General features: G+C 45.1%; 1 protein-coding gene across 1 annotated transcript in view; it reads right to left on the minus strand.

Annotated features, from left to right (window-relative positions):
• The window catches only part of SH3TC2 (SH3 domain and tetratricopeptide repeats 2), a 64,165-nt gene that overhangs the window by 15,181 nt on the left and 30,612 nt on the right, over window positions 1-18,372 (minus strand). The window contains exons 9-12 of the mRNA XM_029217752.1: window positions 12,883-13,016; window positions 10,050-10,091; window positions 8,228-9,925; window positions 7,939-8,119 (exon numbers count right to left, since the gene is read on the minus strand). Of these exons, the coding sequence (XP_029073585.1) occupies window positions 7,939-8,119; window positions 8,228-9,925; window positions 10,050-10,091; window positions 12,883-13,016 (2,055 nt within the window). The remainder of the gene's footprint in view (window positions 1-7,938; window positions 8,120-8,227; window positions 9,926-10,049; window positions 10,092-12,882; window positions 13,017-18,372) is intronic.

The following is an 18,372-nucleotide window of genomic DNA, read 5'->3' on the forward strand; positions in this document are numbered from 1 at the left end:
TAAATGCTATCACCTTTATGAAGTTTTCCCTGACAGACGCGCCAACCCGCAGCTGAAAGTGTTCTTTCCTCTCCCTCCAAACCTGCCCCTGCAGATGCCTGTCATCTCGCCCATGAACGCTTCCTGCCTTTGCCTGCTATGGCTTTGAGCTTTGTGAGAATGGAAATCCCATGGGGGTAGTTTAGTTGAAAAAATGTGTCCATTACATCAAAACCCACTTAATAAATTTCTCCTAGAAATCAGTGCCAGGAACAAACCTGCTCCAACAGATACATTTGTTTATATTCTTTTATCAGACAGTGGGAGCCTCCTATGGTTTTTCCCCTTTTACCTCAGCTACCAGGAAGCTTAGAGCAAAATTACAGTAACCACCTCCAGGTACATGGAAACACCTGTTAATCTACATCTGTTAGCTGGTCTTTGTTATTTTTTTTCACGAAGGCTTTGTAGGAGTAGGTGATTTATACATGCTAAATAAACATAGCATTAATAGCAGTTCTCCTTGCTGAACTGAGCATCCTGAAAAGGGATAACCACCTCATGTTTGCAGAGGCTTCCTCTGACACCTAAGGTACTTCCCATCTTCCTCTTAGTATTGCTCATATTAGTGGGAAAGGAGGAAAAGTGGATGTTTATTTCCTCCCAATTATACAAATACGAATCTCAGATATTAGAATTATAGAATACTAGGATTAAAAAATCCTAATCTGGATCAACTTCCAGAATGATGAACTAAGGATCTCCGAAAATCAATCCCCCACAAGAGCGATGAGAACCTGGGAAAAAATTGTCACAACCAACTTTTCAGAACTCTGGAAATTAACAAAAGGCTTGCAACCATTCAAGGAGTGGTTGCCCAAGAACAACAGCTGAATCTCCTTAAGAATAGTGACTTTTGCTGCTTTTTAAGTTGCTCTAGAGACATCTTCTCTCCCCGGCTCTGTGACAGCCTTAAAAACTAAAAGCCTCTCAACCATGGTAGCTGGGAAAACAAGCAGCCTGGCGCCACTGAAAAGAGCACAATGAGTGTGGAATTCCCCAGCATTCTATCCCCAGGGAATTGTCACTATTTTACCTGCTTGGAAGTTCACTGAAAGCCTCCACTCACAGGGCTTGTTATATATAAACTAACTCAGAGATCGCTCAGTATAAAACAATCTTTTCCCTGAGATGTCTGTCCAAAAAGATCAGCAGCAATTGTTTAACATTGCTGCTGTCTGAGGTGGTGAAAACATTTGGAGCAAACAATAAGCTGACAAAAAATAAAAAACAAAAGGAAAAGCTGGGAAATGAAATGTCTACTGGGGGCTTTGAAAAGCTCCAACGTAATCCCAGGAATCTAAAAGACCACACAAGTATAAAACTGTGTGCATGCCAAGGAAACCCCTGAGGTTGTTATTAATTAAGATGTTAATTATAATCCCCAGGGTAACCACTAAGAAAAGAGCTGAAAGAAACATAGTAAAAGAAATGACAAATTTAAAATGGAACAACAGAAAATATCTATTTAACACAAAAGAAAGAAGAGAAGGAAGAATTTTCAAAAGATATAAGAAACATAGAAAACAAATAGCAAAACAGGCAGACATGAATCCCACCTTACCAGTAATTACATCAAGTGTAAATGGATTGACCACTCCACTCAAAAGAGATTGGCAGAATGGATTTTTAAAAACAAACAATAAAACAACAATAACAAAAAATATGACTCAACTGTATGCTGTCTACAAGAGATACACTTTAGTTTGAAAGACACAAACAGATTTAAAAAGTATGGAAAACTTTTGGATACACCATCCAACAAGACCTTGAATGGCTATACTAATATCAGATAAAAATAACAAAATTGCCACGAAAGACAATAAAGAAAAGTTTATAATGATAAAAGAGTCATTCCATTCGGAAGACATAACAATTAGAAAAACAAGGCATCTAAAAATAGAGCCTCAAAGTACATGAAGAAAAAGCTGACACACTTGAAGGGAGAAATAGACAATTCAACCACAATAATTGGAGATTTAAATGCCCCACTTTCAATAATGGATGAACAACTAGACATGAGAACAAAAGGAAATAGAAGACTTTAGCTATAAATCAATTAGACCTAACAGACATCTCTAAAAACAATGCAAATAATGGCAGATACACATTCCTCTCAAGTGCACATGGAACATCCTCCAGAATAGACCATATGGTAAGCCTTTCTCAATAAATTTAAAAGGAAATCATACAAAGTATGTTCTCCCACCACAACTGAATGATATCAGAAATTGATAACAAAAGGAAATTTGGGAAATTCACAAATATGTGAAACTTAAACAAACACACTCCTAAATAACCAAGGGGTCAAAGAAGAAATCACAAGGGCTATTAGAAAATACTTTGAGATGAATGAAAACAGAAATACAACACACCAAAACTGGAGTAAATGGAGTGAAAGCAGTGATCAGAGAGAAACGTGTAGCTGTAAATATTTATATTAAAGAAGAAGAAAGATCTCGAATCAATAACCTAACATTCTACCTTACGACACTTGAAAAAAAAAGAGCAAGGTAAAACCAAAGCAAGCACAATTAAGAAAAATAATAAATATTAAATCAGAAAAAAAGATGTAGAGAATAGAAAAACAATGGAGAAAATCAATAAAATCAAAGGTTGGTTCCTTTAAAAGCTTTTGTTAGTCTGGTCAAGAAAAATACGATAAAAGACTATGAACTAAAGTGGTGACATTACTACTAACAGAAATAATTACAGAAATAAAAAGAATACATATAAAAATCAGCTGTATTTCTATACAGTCAATGAACAATCTGAAAGTGAAATTCAGAAGACAATTCCATTTACAATAGCATCAAAAACTACTTCAGAATATTTAACAAAAGGAGTGCAAAAATAATATTCTAAAACTACAACACACTGTTGAAAGGGGTTAAAGCATGCCTAAATAAATGAAAAGACATTCCAGGTTCATGAATTGGAAGGCATGATGCTGTTAGGATGGCAATATTACCCAAATTGATCTACAGATTCAACATTATCCCTATCAAAATCCCAGCTGGCTTCTTTGCAGAAATTGAAAGCTGACGCTAAATTTCATATGGAAAGGCAAGGGACCCAAAATAGCCAAAACAACCTTGAAAAAGAATAACAAGTTTGGGAGACTCACACTTCCCAATTTAAAACTTACCATGAAGCAATAATAAACACAATAGTGTAGTCGGGCATAGGCCAGACATATAGATATATGGAATAGAATTTAGCACCCAGAAATAAACCCTTACGTTTATGGTCGACTGATTTTAAACAAGGGTGCTGAAAACATTCAATGGGGAAAAATAATTTTTTCAAAACGTGGTACTTGGGCAACTGGATATTCACACAAAAGAATCAAACTGGACCCCTATCTCACACCATAATCAAAAATTAACTCAAAACAGCTGATTGACCCAAATGTAAGGGCTAAAATGACAAACCGCTTAGAGGGAAACAAAGAGGTAAATTTTTGTGGCCTTAGATTAGGCAACGATTAAAAAAATAGATAAACTGAACTTCATCAAAATTAAAAACACTTGTGCTTCAAAAGATGCCATCTAGGAAGTGAAAAGAAAACATATGGATTGGGAGAAAATATTTGCAAATCATATATCTGATAAGAGATTTTTACCAGAATACATAAAGAACTCTTACAGCTCAAAAATTAAACGACAAACAACACAAAAACGGGGCAAAGAATTTAAAGAGACATTTCTCCAAAGATATACAAATGACCAGTAAGCACATGAAATGAAGGTCAACATCTTAGTCATTAGGGAAAGTAAATCAAACCCACAATGAGATATCACTTCATACCTAACAGGATGGCTAAAATAAAAAAGACACACAATAACAAGTATTAGCAAGAATGTGGAGACATTGGCGCTCTCATACTTTGCTCAAAGGAATGCAAAATGGTGCAGCTACTTTGGCAGTTCTCCAGAAGTTTAACTACAGAGTTACCATATGACCCTGAAATTCCACTCCTAGGTACATACATGGAAAAATACATTCACACAAAAACTTGTTCAGGAATGTACACAGCAGCATTAATCATAATAGCCACAAAGTTGCAACAACTCAAATGTCTTTCAACTTATGACTAGATAAGTAAACGTGATATATCCACACAACAGACTAATGCTCAGCAATAAAAAGGAATGAAGTACTGATACATGTGACAACATGGATAAACCTTGAAAACATTACCCAAAGTGAAAGAAGCCAGTCACAAAAGGCCGTATCTTGTATGATTCCATTTATATGAAATGTTCAGAATTGGCACATCCATAGAGACAGAAAGTAGATTAGTGGTTGCCAGGCTACGTAGGGGTGGGTTAATGAGAAGTGACTACTAATGGGTATAGGGTTTCTTTTGGGAGCCATGAAAATGTTCTGAAATTAGATAGTGGTAATGGTTACAAAACTCTGTGAATATGCTAAAGATCACTGAACTGTATATTTAAAAGACAATTTTATGCTATATGATTACATCTCAATAAAGCTATTATAAAAAGCTCAATTCGGGGCATTCTTCTATAAGAGTCCTGAGTAACCAGCCTCTACTTGAATACTTGTAATGATAACACTCTCTCATCTACATAGGGTAGACTGCTCCATTTTTGGACAGTTCTTTTGAAAATTGTTTTCCTAACCATTAAATTCCCCACCATCTACCACAGTACCCCGTACATCAGAAGGGCTCCTATAGTAGAATAAAATGCTGGATCAACATTTCATAGTGATATTTTTAAATGAAAAAAGTAACATGAGAGTATATTATGTAACAGAGCTTCTATCATAATCCCATTTAAGTAACTAAAAATGTGCAAATTATATATACCTAACATATATTTAATATAGAGGATATGTATCATATATAATCTTTCATATGTATAGAATATTTCTTGATGGATATTTAAAAATCTTTAAGTAGTTACTTCTAGAGTCTTAGGGAAAGGGAGGTTGCAATAAGACCTTTATTTTTCAACTATAACCTTCAGTACTGGTTTAATTTTTTTTTACCATAAGCAAATATTATAATAGAATTTTAAACAACTTAAATTTTAGGAAAAAAATTTATTTTTGATTTGGGTGGTAATCCCTGATATTCCAGTTCACTATCTGTGGCTTGGGTCCTTATCAGTGCAAACTCCCTGAGAAAAGACCCACTCTGTTCTGTAGCTAATGCTCTGTAGGCCAGGCTCTAAACAGGCGGTTGGAAAGGGAATCTGAGGTTCCACTGACAGCCGTCTGCCGACTGTAATTGTCACTGAAGACCAGAAAGTCTGCCTCCAAGTTGCAAGCACCATTTTTCCCTTACCTGAATCCTGTGCAAAGAAACCAAGGGCTCCCTCGGGCAAACCCCCTCATTCTCCATCTGAATCTCCTCTCTGGCAGCCAAGTCAGCCAAGTCAGTGTGCAGCCTGCAGCTCAGGGCTGTAAGCTAGTGGACTAAATAAATAATTTACTAACTACTTGGCTGCCCACACAAACATGTATGTCTCCCTGTTCTATGCCAGACACAAGGTCTGCCCAGATGGAGTTTATAGTTACTACATCAAGACCTTCTGAAGCTACTGCAGAGCCTTTCAAAACCCCAAAAAGTTTAGGTCTTTGATCTTGAAGCCCCACATCTTTAAGAATCTGCCTCCAAACTTCAAGACTCTCTGGAGGAATTCTTATACTAATAGGGCTATTGCCGGTGTCAGCATAGCATAGCTGGCTGGTCCTAGGCCTAACATTTTAGAACTAGAAGGCACCTCATTCAATTTAACCTTATAAATGGGGCAACCAAGAGACTTCTTTAAGGACATGTTATTAGCTCATGGCAGGCTCAGGTTTCCTGACTCCTAATCCAGTTTTGGCCACTCCTCTCCCTCTCTGTGGCCTGTGACTTCCTCCAGACACTTCTTGGAGCAAGCGAAGCCCCACTCCTTCTCTCCTATCACTCCCATCACCTAAGAAGTCCAGCGGTCCTTCACACTGCCTTAAGAAAGGCCTCTGCACTCTGTGTTGAGAGCATCCAGGGCTTACTCTTTGGTTTCCCCCTTAGGGTTTCAGTGGGTTTTGACGACTGGAGGTGGGAGGAAGGCTGTGAACAAAGGATGGCAGTTGGGTAGGTGGACTGGACAGTGATTAATCAGAGACTGAACTTGTACACAGGGAGGGGTGGCAATAAACCTGACACATGTTTGCCCCCCATACTCCAGTTCCTTAAAAGTCAGCTTTCCCAAAGCCCATTCTCACTATGCCTCACCATGAATATATGACTATTTCACCTCTAAGGTTAATTCAAGCATACCTTCTGGATCTGCTCCAAAACCATACAAACTCCTAGGGTGTTCTGAATAGAAGCATGGTACGGCTGGGGCCCAACTTCCTGTCCCCTCACAGGCTGCAAGGATCCAAAACTCCCTTCCTGGGACTAAAGCAATGGGATATTTGGAGGATACCTGATTCTTATAAGAGAGGGACGAGATGAGGGAGAGGGAGACAGAATGGGAGAGAGAAAGAGAAAGAGAGAATTCGTTATCTGATTATTAGTGATCTGACGGACCAGGTGCCCAAGTTACCACGTTGCCTAGAAAAGCAAAAATTGTCATTTAAATAGCTTCTCCTCAATCACCTCTCTTTGCTCAACACCAGCAATTATCCCTGCTCTAGCAGTCAGTCATAATTATGAATACAATGTTACAATGCTAATCTGTCACAAAGTGAAATTAAATATCTTGCAAACCATGTAGAATTTAATGGAATCAATTAAAGGCTTGTTAGAAAGCAGAACTGCAGGCCATGTCACTGGCAAATGAGGATCAGGTAGATTTGACCAGTAAAAGATAGAAAAGGGAAAATCAGCAAAAGATGGAAGGATAATCCACTTGAGAATAATTTAAATATCAAAGGGTGAAAAAAAAGGCTTGGATAAAAAGTTAAGTTTTGGGATATTTTTGCAAAAATGAGTCTTTCTAAGAGAGTGCTAAAAGTCAATCACAAAACAAAGGAGGTTCAATTGTGCTATTATACAGTTCTGTCAACACAATTAAGCTGAAAAGTTAACAGTTCTTTTGTTGTGTATTTATTCTACAACTTAGTGCATAGTTGCGATGACAACCTAAGCTTCTTAACTAAAAAGTGAAAATAAACTTAGTTTCATCCTTTCCAGTTTCATTTTATTTATTTATTTTTGCAATACACGGGACTCTCACTGTTGTGGCCTCTCCCGCTGCAGAGCACAGGCTCTGGACGCGCAGGCCCAGTGGCCACGGCTCACGGGCCCAGCCGCTCCGCGGCATGTGGGATCCTCCCGGACCGGGGCACAAACCCGCGTCCCCCTGCATCGGCAGGCGGACTCTCAACCACTGCACCACCAGGGAAGCCCTCCAGTTTCATTTTGAAGGTAAGTTTCCAATCAAAAATTTTTACTGTGAAATTTTGCACCCCTGTTTTCTGTGCATTTATTTACGTTGGTCCTTTCTCTAATACCAACTTCCTCAGGTAACGAAGACCTCCTGAGGGTTCCACAGTCCTCAGTGTAACTGCCACCTCTCTGAATTATGCACCCTCAGCCACATTCACTTGATAGGTTGTTACAGAAACACACAGGTAATTGTAACATAACCAACATGACTGAGCCCTGTCTACCAGGCACTGTTCCAAGTACCCCATGTGCATTAACTGGTGAGGAAGCGGAGGCACAGAGAAGTGTAAAAACTTGCCCCAAGTCACACAGCTAGTAAGTGATGGATGGCACTGAGTCTGCCATGTGGCTGCGGAGACCACGTTCTTTTCCACGATGCCATAAACATATCACGTGCATTTGGACTTGACTTCGTGAGGGAAAGAATACTGATTCTCCTTAAGGAAGAAAAGATGTTCTAGAATTAGCCCTGAGCTTGGACTCACCTGGCCGTATTTAGGTTCCGATAGAGCTGCCCAAGGGACTCCAGCAGCCTCCCCTCCATCTCCCGGTCCCTGAGTTGCTGAGCCAGGGCCAGCCAGTGCTCGTGGTAGGTGATACATGCCTCGGGGCTTGGGGACACAGAGCTGTAGAAATGGCAGAGGGTTTTGGTGACCTGAAGCTGACCTGAACATAAAGCAGGAACACGGATGAGATGACTGGAGATAGGACAAAGGAAAAAATGTCTTCTAACACTTATCTCTAAAGCATCCCAGCAGCACGGGATATACTCACTCTTCAGGTGTTGATGCCTTAATCCAAACAGCAATGCCATTTCGTAACAAAAGCGGCCACTGGCCAGCTGGCGTCGGTACACCTCAACTTGGGCCAACCAGAGAAGCACCTGTACTAATTCCATGTCTGTCTCCATGCTGGCCTGGAGTTTAGAATAGAGCTGCACCGCCTGCAGAAGATAGTCCCTGGCTGGCTGCTGAGTCCAGGATTTAAGGGTCAGATGGCCAAGATTGGCCAAAGCCACCGCCTGGTTGTGCACATCCCTTGCCTCCTGAGCTCTGTTCAAGGCCCAAAGATAGCTGTTGGCTGCCCTGTTCACCCGGCCTTCACCTTGAAGTGCGAGTCCCAGGAGGTTATGGACCACTCCCTTTCGGGTAACACTCTCTGTCTCCTTCAGGGAGTATAAGAGTGGCTCAAGGATGTCCAAAGCCTTCTTTGCCCGGCTGGCTAAGAGATAGGCCCATGCCAAGCAGAGGGAAGACTCAAAAGCTTCCTGCTCACTCAGCAGCTGGCCTAGCATCAAGGCTTGGCTCAGGTAGTGGATGGCACCATCAGGAGACCTATGTTGGAGGTACACTTTGGACAGGATGAGACACAGGGTCCTCTGGGTGCTCTGATCCACCTGCTCCTCACAGGCAGCCAGTGCCTGCCTGAGTGCTGGGCACGCCAGGGCAGAGACTTCACCCCAGCTTGGGGAGGGGAGGCCAAGGAGCTTGGTGGTGTTCTGGAGGACCAGGTGGACCTGCCAAATTGGAAGGGCCATCCCTGGGGTGCTCTGAGTACCACGTTGCCGGACAGAAGCCACCGCAAGGTGTGGCAGGTATTTCTTGTCATAAAGAAAACTCAAGATAGTGGCTGCAGCATCCAAGGTGGGAGGGTGTCCAGCGAGGAGCTGCAGGCGCTCAGCGAAGGGCAGGACCTCATCGTGCCGGCCGAGGATTAGGAGCAATCGGACGGCCAGGAAGCAGGCTCTGGCCTCCAGGGGGCAGCTGCCCGACACGATGCCCTGTCTCAGCACATAGGCCACCACATCCAGCTCACTCTTGGCACTATACTCCCGGTCAGGCAGGCAGACCAACATGGCACCTGCCTTTTCCAACAGGCCCGAGCCTTTATGCCTCAGCCTCTGCCTCAGGTAGATGGCCGCCAAATTGATGTACAGGGCAGCCGCCAAGGATAGGTCCTTAAATGCCCCGTTGAGAATGTGGATGGCCTCCTCAAAGTACACCCTGGCCTGAGAGAGTTTGACCTTCCTAACACTTAGCCGGCCCAGGAGGAAGCAGAGCCGGGCATGGGCCCAGGTCATGTGGCTCCGCTTGGCCCACTTCCTCGAGGCCTCCAGGTAGGCCACGAGCTCATCCTCCTCAGAGTAGCTGTAGAAGGAAGTCGTGAGGAAAGAGAAGGAAAAATCATAGAGGCTCTTAAAGTGGTCAGCATAACCCTCGTGATCCAGAAAAGCCAATATGGGGGTGAAGTTCTCAGCCTCCTCCTCCTCCTGACCGGTGTTCAGGTCCATGAGCAGCTCTGGGTCATCGAGGTCATCAGGCTCTGGCAGGTGGTAGGTGTCTGAGGTGGCTGAAAGGAGCTCCTCCTCCAGGCTGGAGTCCTCGGAGCTGCTGGACTGTCTGGAGCCCACGGCCTGATGCTCCTCCCAGGCTCCACCAGGCCGGGTCTCCTTGAAGCCTTCGGGCTGGGACGCTGTAAGGGACAGGCAGAATTGAGCAACTCTAAGTACCTGCAACTATGGTGGCCAGCTCTTGGCAAGAGGACAGGATGCTATCCTGCAGGACTGGAGGTCAGGTTCAGCATGATCTCTACTCACCGCTCAGATCGTTTGGAAGACTCTGGATGGATTCAAACCCACCTGGATAGAGATGAAGGACGAAACTATGTTAGGTCAGAATGGCCCAGTATGCTTATGCCTACAGGTGCTCCCTGACCAGTGGCCCCCTAGGACACTTTGTGTTTCAGTTTCAGACCATCTGCCATCCCTAAGGTACTAGGCAGCATCTTCCCTTCACCATCAATGCTGCAGGGACCTGAAGATCATCTTGTTTAACCCACTCACCTTACAGTTGGGAACTGAGGTAGAAACGAGAACAGAGTCAGAGAAGAAAAGCCAGAAACATGAGCTCTATGACAAGAGGTGTGGGTATGGGTGGCGGGGCAGGGGGTGGAATCTGAAGGCCCAAATGTCTCAGCAAGTTTATGACAAAGCCATGAACAGAACTCCAAGGGCAGCGCACTCTGTGGCACATGGCACTGCCTCCCATTTATGTGTGTACAGCCTTCCTTCTCCCTTCCTCCATTCATTCATCACCCATCCACTCAACAGACAGACTCAGTGTGCACAATGTGCTTTGTAAATTTGACAGCATGAGGTGACCAAATGTAAATAATGAAGAAAGGAAGGTAAAGAAGCATCTACAGTTCCTAAGTTTTGTTCCCTGAAGTACTTTGGTGGGATGAGGTGGGAGAAGGGACGGTCTCGAGCAGTTTTAGACGTTTTGAGTTTGCGGTACTTGCAGGAGTTCTAGCAGAGAATGAAACAGATCTGCGGCCAAGGAGAAAAGTGGAGACTTGCAAATATGGATTTGTGACTGACAACAGGTCACACAGAGTGGGTCAAAGTCCCAGAAGAAGGATTTGGAAGGAAATACAAAGCAGGTGGGGGAGGAGTGGGGAGAGGGGATGTGTGAATGGGCCAGAAAAACTTCAGCATTTACTTGCAGATGGGAGCCAATGAAGGAGACTGAAAGGGCAGTCTGTAAAGAGAAAGGAGGAGTCAAGGAGACCAAGGCGGCTTACGGTGCAGCCACCGAACATAACAAAAGTGAAATAAGACAAGGTGAGAACCAAGAAGTCAACCTGGGGTTTGGCAGCAAAGAAGTTGACCCCCTTGGCTAAAGCAGCCACAGTGGAGCTTGTGGAGGCGAAGGCCAGGTTCATGCTCCATAGGACAAGGGATGCTAGAAAGAAGATTCTACCTCTTCCTGGCAAAGAAGCAACAGCCAGCCACCTGTGCCTGCACTCTGAGCTCTCCAGTGCACTTTGAGGGTAGCAGGCCCCTCACCAAGTCAAGCCTCCACTTGCTATTCTCTAGGGAAGGCTTCTTCTGTGAGTGTCATTGCACATACTTAAGATCTGCAACCCCCAAAGGTCCCACAGCCAAACACAGCAGAGCTAGAGAGCTGGGCTCTGGAGAGCTGTTCATGCACCTGGCCCTCCCTGACGTTGCAGAACATGTGCCACTCTTATGCAGTCATTTCTCTGCAGGCCAGGACCACCGAGAGCACAAATGATGCATGAGTTACCAAAAAGATGCTTCCTCTGGGAAGAAGAATTACAGGGCATAGGCCTTGGGGGAGTTGGAATTTCCCAGTAGGATGCACCCTCTGCTGGTTGCCTTGGTGCCAGGGATAGCCTGTGCAGCCATAAGGCGTAGCCCTGCACCCAGCAGAGTTGCACTCCTGGTCTGTAGATAAGAGCTAATGGACTGCCCGAGACCTGCCCCTGGACCTCTCTCAACCACTGGATCAACGATTGGCAGATACCCCGGATCCAAGCCTGTAGCCACCCTGCCTTCAAGGCAGACCCCAAGCAGTCCTTGATTTTTATACCTTTCAGACCTCCTGCCTACCAGGCTGCATTCACAGCTTCAGCTTCCTGGCTCAGCCTGGTGGGGCAGTGTGATCGGCTTGCGGCAAGAAAGTGCTGCCAGGGCTGGTGCTGATGCCTGGGTGAGGTGCTCTTCACAGATGTTCCTGTGCCTGGGAGAAACTCTGCAATTCCCACCTCTGCTCCGGGAGCTGGCCTGAGGGTCCCTTCTGCAGAATCTCTGACTGCACCCATGAAATGTGTGCCATCTGATCTGGCCATACAGGAGCAGACACACCATCACCATCACTGAAGAGACAGGAGAAACAGGAATCCCTCCTCAAACCCTGTCAATGAATGCACTTCCTGACACAGAGCAGTGGGCCCCTCCCAAAGTAAAAGAAAAGAGTATCATTCATTCACTCAGTCAGTCATTCAGGCACTGCTGAAAACTGTGCTAGGCACTGAGGTCCCTCACCCACCCAAAGCTAACACATCCAACAGTCCAATGTCATTTTGTGTCAGGGGCAGTGTGGTGAAGTAGGGATTGTCCTGATGAGAAGACAGGGGAGGGCAGTTCTTATCCTGGCTCAGGCACTAATTCACTTGGGCCTCAGTTTCCTAATCTGTAAAATAAGAGGAGAAGTCATCTCTTAGGGTCCTTCTAGCTATGACACTCTATGGCTCCACCTTTATTACTGGGGAGCCAGACCTACTTCAGCCCTAGAAGGAAAACCCTCAGCCACAACTCAGGAAGTTTTCTTCTCCAGGATTAGAATGGGAGGCTCAATATGGCCAGCCTCCCATGCTATAGCTGAGTTGATTTCATCATATCTCAGAGTTTCTAGGCAGCAAGTCCCCCTCTACTCCAGAACTGTCTGAAATGCAAAGTGAAAATGCTGCTAATCAGATATGACCCAGGTCATCAACTCAACCGTGGTCATAGCCTCACATTCATGCATAGGATTATACTTTAGAGATATTCTGTTTCAGTTAGGAACACTCCCTTAATCTTGAGGAGCCTGGGCTTTCGCAGGGTCTGAGGAGCAAACACTCACTAAGCCGGTAGACAGATGTTATGTCAGTCTGAGCAAGCGTGTGGAGGAAGCTGGCACACTCAGCTTTCCTGTCACTTCCCGGGACCCCCAGAGAGCATCTTTCCTCATCACTGAAAAAGGTGGAGTTCTTGCTCCTGTATTGAGGCAAAAGACATGGACACAGATCAGTGCAAGGTTCCAGACATGACCCCTTCTCTTTTTGCCCTAGGACGTAGTGAAGGACACAGAGAAGCCATCAACCCACGTGCCCAGAGCTGAACTCAGACTCCTCATCTCACTGTTGTATAATGTATTTATTTACACTGCCAAGGAAGAAGAGCTGGTAGCACCTCATTTGTGCAGAACTGACCTATGCCGTTGCTGAATTGATCAAAGTGGCAATGAAAACACCCCTCCTGTTAAAACTGCATCTCCCAAGAAAAACAAAGCCCCTTCCTTTGACTCCTACCCATTCTTTGAGACCATTTTTAAGGGAAGAAATAGGAACTGGCTGCCCTAAATGTAAGAGTTGGAAAAGGACCATTAAAAGATGTTTCTTTGACAGGTTATTTCAAGAAAACACTCGGAACTAATGACACAATCTAGAGGAACAATGGAGAAAACTTGACTGTGGTCAGAACAAACCTTTCACATTGGATGTTGACATCTGATTCCATGACACAGAACAGTGTTATGTAGCATTAAGATAGAGAAAGAAGGGCTTCCCTGGTGGCGCAGTGGTTGAGGGTCCGCCTGCCAATGCAGCGGACACGGGTTCGTGCCCCGGACCGGGAAGATCCCACATGCCGTGGAGCGGCTGGGCCCGTGAGCCATGGCCGCTGAGCCTGCGCGTCCGGAGCCTGTGCTCCGCAACGGGAGAGGCCACAACAGTGAGAGGCCTGCGTACCGCACACACACAAAAAAAAGATACAGAAAGAAGGCTAAGGTGTGGGAAGGGGGTAGAAGGAGGGCCTGGGGGCTGGAAGAAATGATTATAAATAATAGAGTTCTGTATATTCACTCTATTGTATAAGCTAATTGTTAAAACTAATTTGCTCACTAGAAGTCTGTCATAGAATCAAAGAATATGAAAATTAGAAGTGGCTTGGAAAGTATTCAGTCCAGTGCCTATCTGGATAACACTTAATATCTCTTTCAGTTCTAAATATTCTTTAAACTTCAGAATCCAGTTTAAAAACAAAAATAACTTAGAAGCCCAAGAGTTAATAACAGCTAACACTTGGGAGGGGCTTATTATGAATCACACACTATTAACTCATTTAATCTACACAGTTGCTCTATGATACAGGTACTATTCTTATCCCCTTTTTACAGAAGAAGAGACTGAGGCACAGAAAAATAAAGTTGGTGGTTAGGGAGCGGTAGAGCAGGATGTAAGTAGGATGTAAGAAGAGGTTCTCTCTTTCAAGCAGGGTTAACAGAGTGTCTGGGATGGAGTGCCATGGTCTGCCACTTACCCATTATCCCCATAGCTCAGATAAATGCAGTTTGAAAGTCAGTGATGAGAAAACTAGCCATTAATGTGAACTGCTCAAGGTCACACCTCTAATCAGTGGCAGAACCGGCACTAAAGCTGTGTCCTGACGTCTATGGCTCTTGACACACTTACTGAACCCCCATCTCTCTGGCTTGACCTCCAGATTCTCCCCAGCACTCTAAGAGCTTCCATCCTCAAAAGAGCATGTAACTGAATTCTACATCTAAACTCATTTGAGATAAAAAGAATATGATCCCAAATTTCTGTAGAACACTTGAATTTTACAAAGCATTCCTGAATTTACTATTTCATTTACTCTTCATAATAATCCTATGATGTAGGTATTTTTATCCATATTTATAGATGAAGATTCAGAAAGTAATTCAGTGCCACGCTCAGAATTACACAGTTAGAAAGTGGTAAAGCTGACACTGAAGCTGAGGTCTTCTGCCTCTGTGTCCATTGCCTCATGGCTGATCTGCTAAGGTCCTGAGTCCCAGATACTTAGAGTCTAAGAAGCTTGACAAATTACATTAGGGCTTTCCCAGCATGGAGACAGGCTTAGAAGGAGTGTGGCAGAGCTTCTAGAAATGCGGCAGGCTGACATGCTCCACACAGGGCTACTGAGAGTCTTCAAAGTCACTCTGGCCAAATACAAACACTTTGTCTATTCGGATAGAAGGCCTGCCTGAGGTTTAAGAATGGGTTTTCCAGCTGCTGTTCCTGTGAAATTAGGTAGCTGATGTTGAAATCTGGGCTGTAAAAAAGGAAACCCACAAAAATTTGCTTCCGCGGATAAGCAGGATCCCTTTCCCATGTGTCAGAGGCAAAGACTAAATCTGACTCAGAAAACAGCTTCTGAGAAATTTCATTCTCAATACACTGCCAATTTGGTTAAATGAATAAATCAAAGAATACATGCATGGATACATATATACATTCATACATGCATACATATGTACAAACAGGGTACAAACACTTCAGGGAGTAATACACCAGTACAGGGAGGAAAGCTGGGGGAAGAGGATGGAGATTTCAGCAAATGCTGGACCATCTTCAGAAACCTGACCCTAAACGAACACAGACTAAGAGTGACACCCAGTGGCCTGATCACAGGGACAGCACAGCACATAGGGATGGTTCCCAGGACTTCCACACCCTGGCTGCTGCTGGCAGGTTGTTTGTGGGGTCTTCCTCCAATTGCTGTTTCGGGGGTATCTATAATCTAGAGAGTGATTTCTAGAGTGTGCAATGAGCCAGTTCTTCTCTTCTCTCCCTCTCCCACCCCTCCGTCTCCTGTCCACTTTCCCCTTCCCTACCGAATGCGCAATCTCTGGTGCATGGGGTCCCACAGGTGAGCACGTAGAGGTCAACAGGCAACTCTGTGCAAGTAAGGAGAAGGTTTCCTGACCACTTGGATACAGGGGATGATATTCTGCAGGGTGAGTGTATCCTGTACAACTAAGCCAGCTAAAATGTGATGATCAGATTAATTTAGTAGTACTGGGTTATTGTCATTTGAGGCATGATATGAGGTACAGAAGTTCAATATAATTGATTAAATCTGACACCGGCCCCCAGTATCCTGTTAAAACTGCCTCTCAGAGATTACCACCCACAACAGTAACAGCAATAACACACACACACACACACACACACACTGTGCCAGGCACCATTCTAAGTGTTTTACACGTATCAGCTCATTTCAACTCAAGACAATCTTATGGGCAAATACTAACACTGTATGCATTTTACAGATGAGTAAACTGAAGCTTAGAGAAACAAATTAACATATCCAAAGTCACCCAGCTGGTAAGCTAATGGAGACACATGATGTGCTCACATGGCCATAAATGCCTTCCAGGAAGTCTGGCTCTGGAATTCTTTATTACTGACCTATGCTGCCGCCCAATGACCAGTGACCTCCCCAGGGCCAGTGACTTCTCAATGGTCAGTTTCAAAGGACTGCCACAGTGTTAAGCATCCCCCACCTCCCACATGGCTGGTTCCTCCCCCTCAGCCGTCCTTCTTTCTTCCTCTGATACATTCTTTCTTCCTCTGCTCTATAAATGGTTCTTCCCCATGGAGTCTCTGTTCTTTTTATTCTTCCTCCCTTTCACTAGGACCTCAGCTGCGGGACTCTGTTTTTGAAAAAGAACCCTAGGGGCTTCCCTGGTGGCGCAGTGGTTGGGAGTCTGCCTGCTAATGCAGGGGACACGGGTTCGAGCCCTGGTCTGGGAAGATCCCGCGTGCCGTGGAGCGGCTGGGCCCATGAGCCATGGCCGCTGAGCCTGCGTGTCCAGAGCCTGTGCTCCGCAACAAGAGAGGCTGCGATGGTGAGAGGCCCACGAACCGCGACGAAGACTGGCCCCCGCTTGCCACAACTAGAGAAAGCCCTCGCACAGAAACGAAGACCCAACACAGACCAAAGTAAATGAATAAATAAATAAATTTTTAAAAAAAGAAAAAGAACCCTAGATTTAACATCAGCAATCTGCAATTCCAGACCCAAGCCATGGTTCAGCTGTTTCACTCCGGGGGTCCTCAACTACTCCTGCAGTAAATTGAGGGGGTAGTTTTAGCAGCAGTTCTCACCTGGGCTGCACACTAGCCCCACCTGGGGAGCTTTTACAACCATGGCTGCCCAGGCCCCACGCAGACCAATGAGAATGCACTGCTGGGGGCAGAACACAGGTATCCGTATTTGTAAGCTCCCAGAATCTCTAAAGTCTGTTGACTGGTCCTAGCAGTGCCCTCTCCTCTCCATTCCCCTTGCCCCTTCCCAAATGCCCCTAACCTCAGCTTTCTCGTTGGTCTCCTGCCTCCAGGCTCTCCCCTGACCATGCACACCTCAGCCAAAGCCAGGGCTGGCTTCCTAGACAGAAGTCCCAGTCACATCATGTCACCCTTGCTCAGATACATTCAGTGGCTCCTCATGCCCTGACAGGCCCATGGCATAGGCGTTTCCCGTCTTTATCATGGCCCTGCTGAGCCTTTGTCACACTACCACCCTCCTGGTGACCGGCCCCCAACAATATGAATCGTTCCTCAACATCCCCCTTACTTTCCTACCTGTGACCTCCTTTCCCTACTGACGTCTGTTGAAATGTCTTACACCGTGCAAAGCTGAACTCACAGGTTACCTTTTTGAGGAAAGTTCTCTTGACACCCTTTATCTCCTTCTAAACTCTCATTGCTCTCCATACCTCTCCAGGAGCATAGTGAGTGATCTTCCTCTTATAGAGGTACCTGGGTTCCCACATTTCTGTGTAGGGAAAATGACTTTCTCTCCCCTCTCCCTAAAAAGGACAGGGCTTAGAGGAAGCTTCTGCCCTTGGTCCACTCTCCTTAGTGGCTCTTTCCACAAGGGAAGGAGTTCTAGTCGGAGTGTTCAGAGCCTTAGGCATTGCTTGGGCTGTGTTTTCCCCATGTGGAGGGCTACAGTGTCTCAAGGTTAGCCACCAACTCTGTGTTCCCTCTTGTACTTCCTGGGCCCAGGCTTTCTACTGTTGCTATCCCCATGCAGGATGGCCAACCAGAGAGACCGGGCAGTACTCCAGCACTCCATGACAGGGTGGCTGGAGCAGGCTGGCCACCTGCTGCTGACTGGTCATGTGGTGGCTCTGCTCCTCAGAACCAGCCCTTCTATACTTAAGGCAGGAAAGAGTAAAAGAGGCACTCTGCCATCCTGGCCAACACTGACTTCCCATACATTAAGCTTTCAGCAGACAGACCTATGTGGGAGGGACTCTCCATTCACTAAGCTGGAGTCTATAGGTCCCTGTATGTGTACTCCCCTGATGGGGCCCCTTGATTGGGTGGGAAAGGCTAAGAGCAGGCCCTGGGTTTGGGGGGTTGTGTTTCTCTCCTTGCACAGAGGAAGGCCTCAATGACCATCTGCTGAAATGAACTGAACTGACTCCTTCCCTGATCACTCATATTTTCTTTCCTATCACTCCTCATGTCGCCTTGACTGTCAGAATGTGCTCCTCTGGGTTCATGTTACCAGGAAA

This window comes from Monodon monoceros, unplaced genomic scaffold, assembly GCF_005190385.1.
Source record: "Monodon monoceros isolate NGI ecotype Baffin Bay Population unplaced genomic scaffold, NGI_Narwhal_1 Super_Scaffold_12, whole genome shotgun sequence".
In the NCBI taxonomy this organism is placed as follows: Eukaryota; Metazoa; Chordata; class Mammalia; order Artiodactyla; family Monodontidae; genus Monodon; species Monodon monoceros.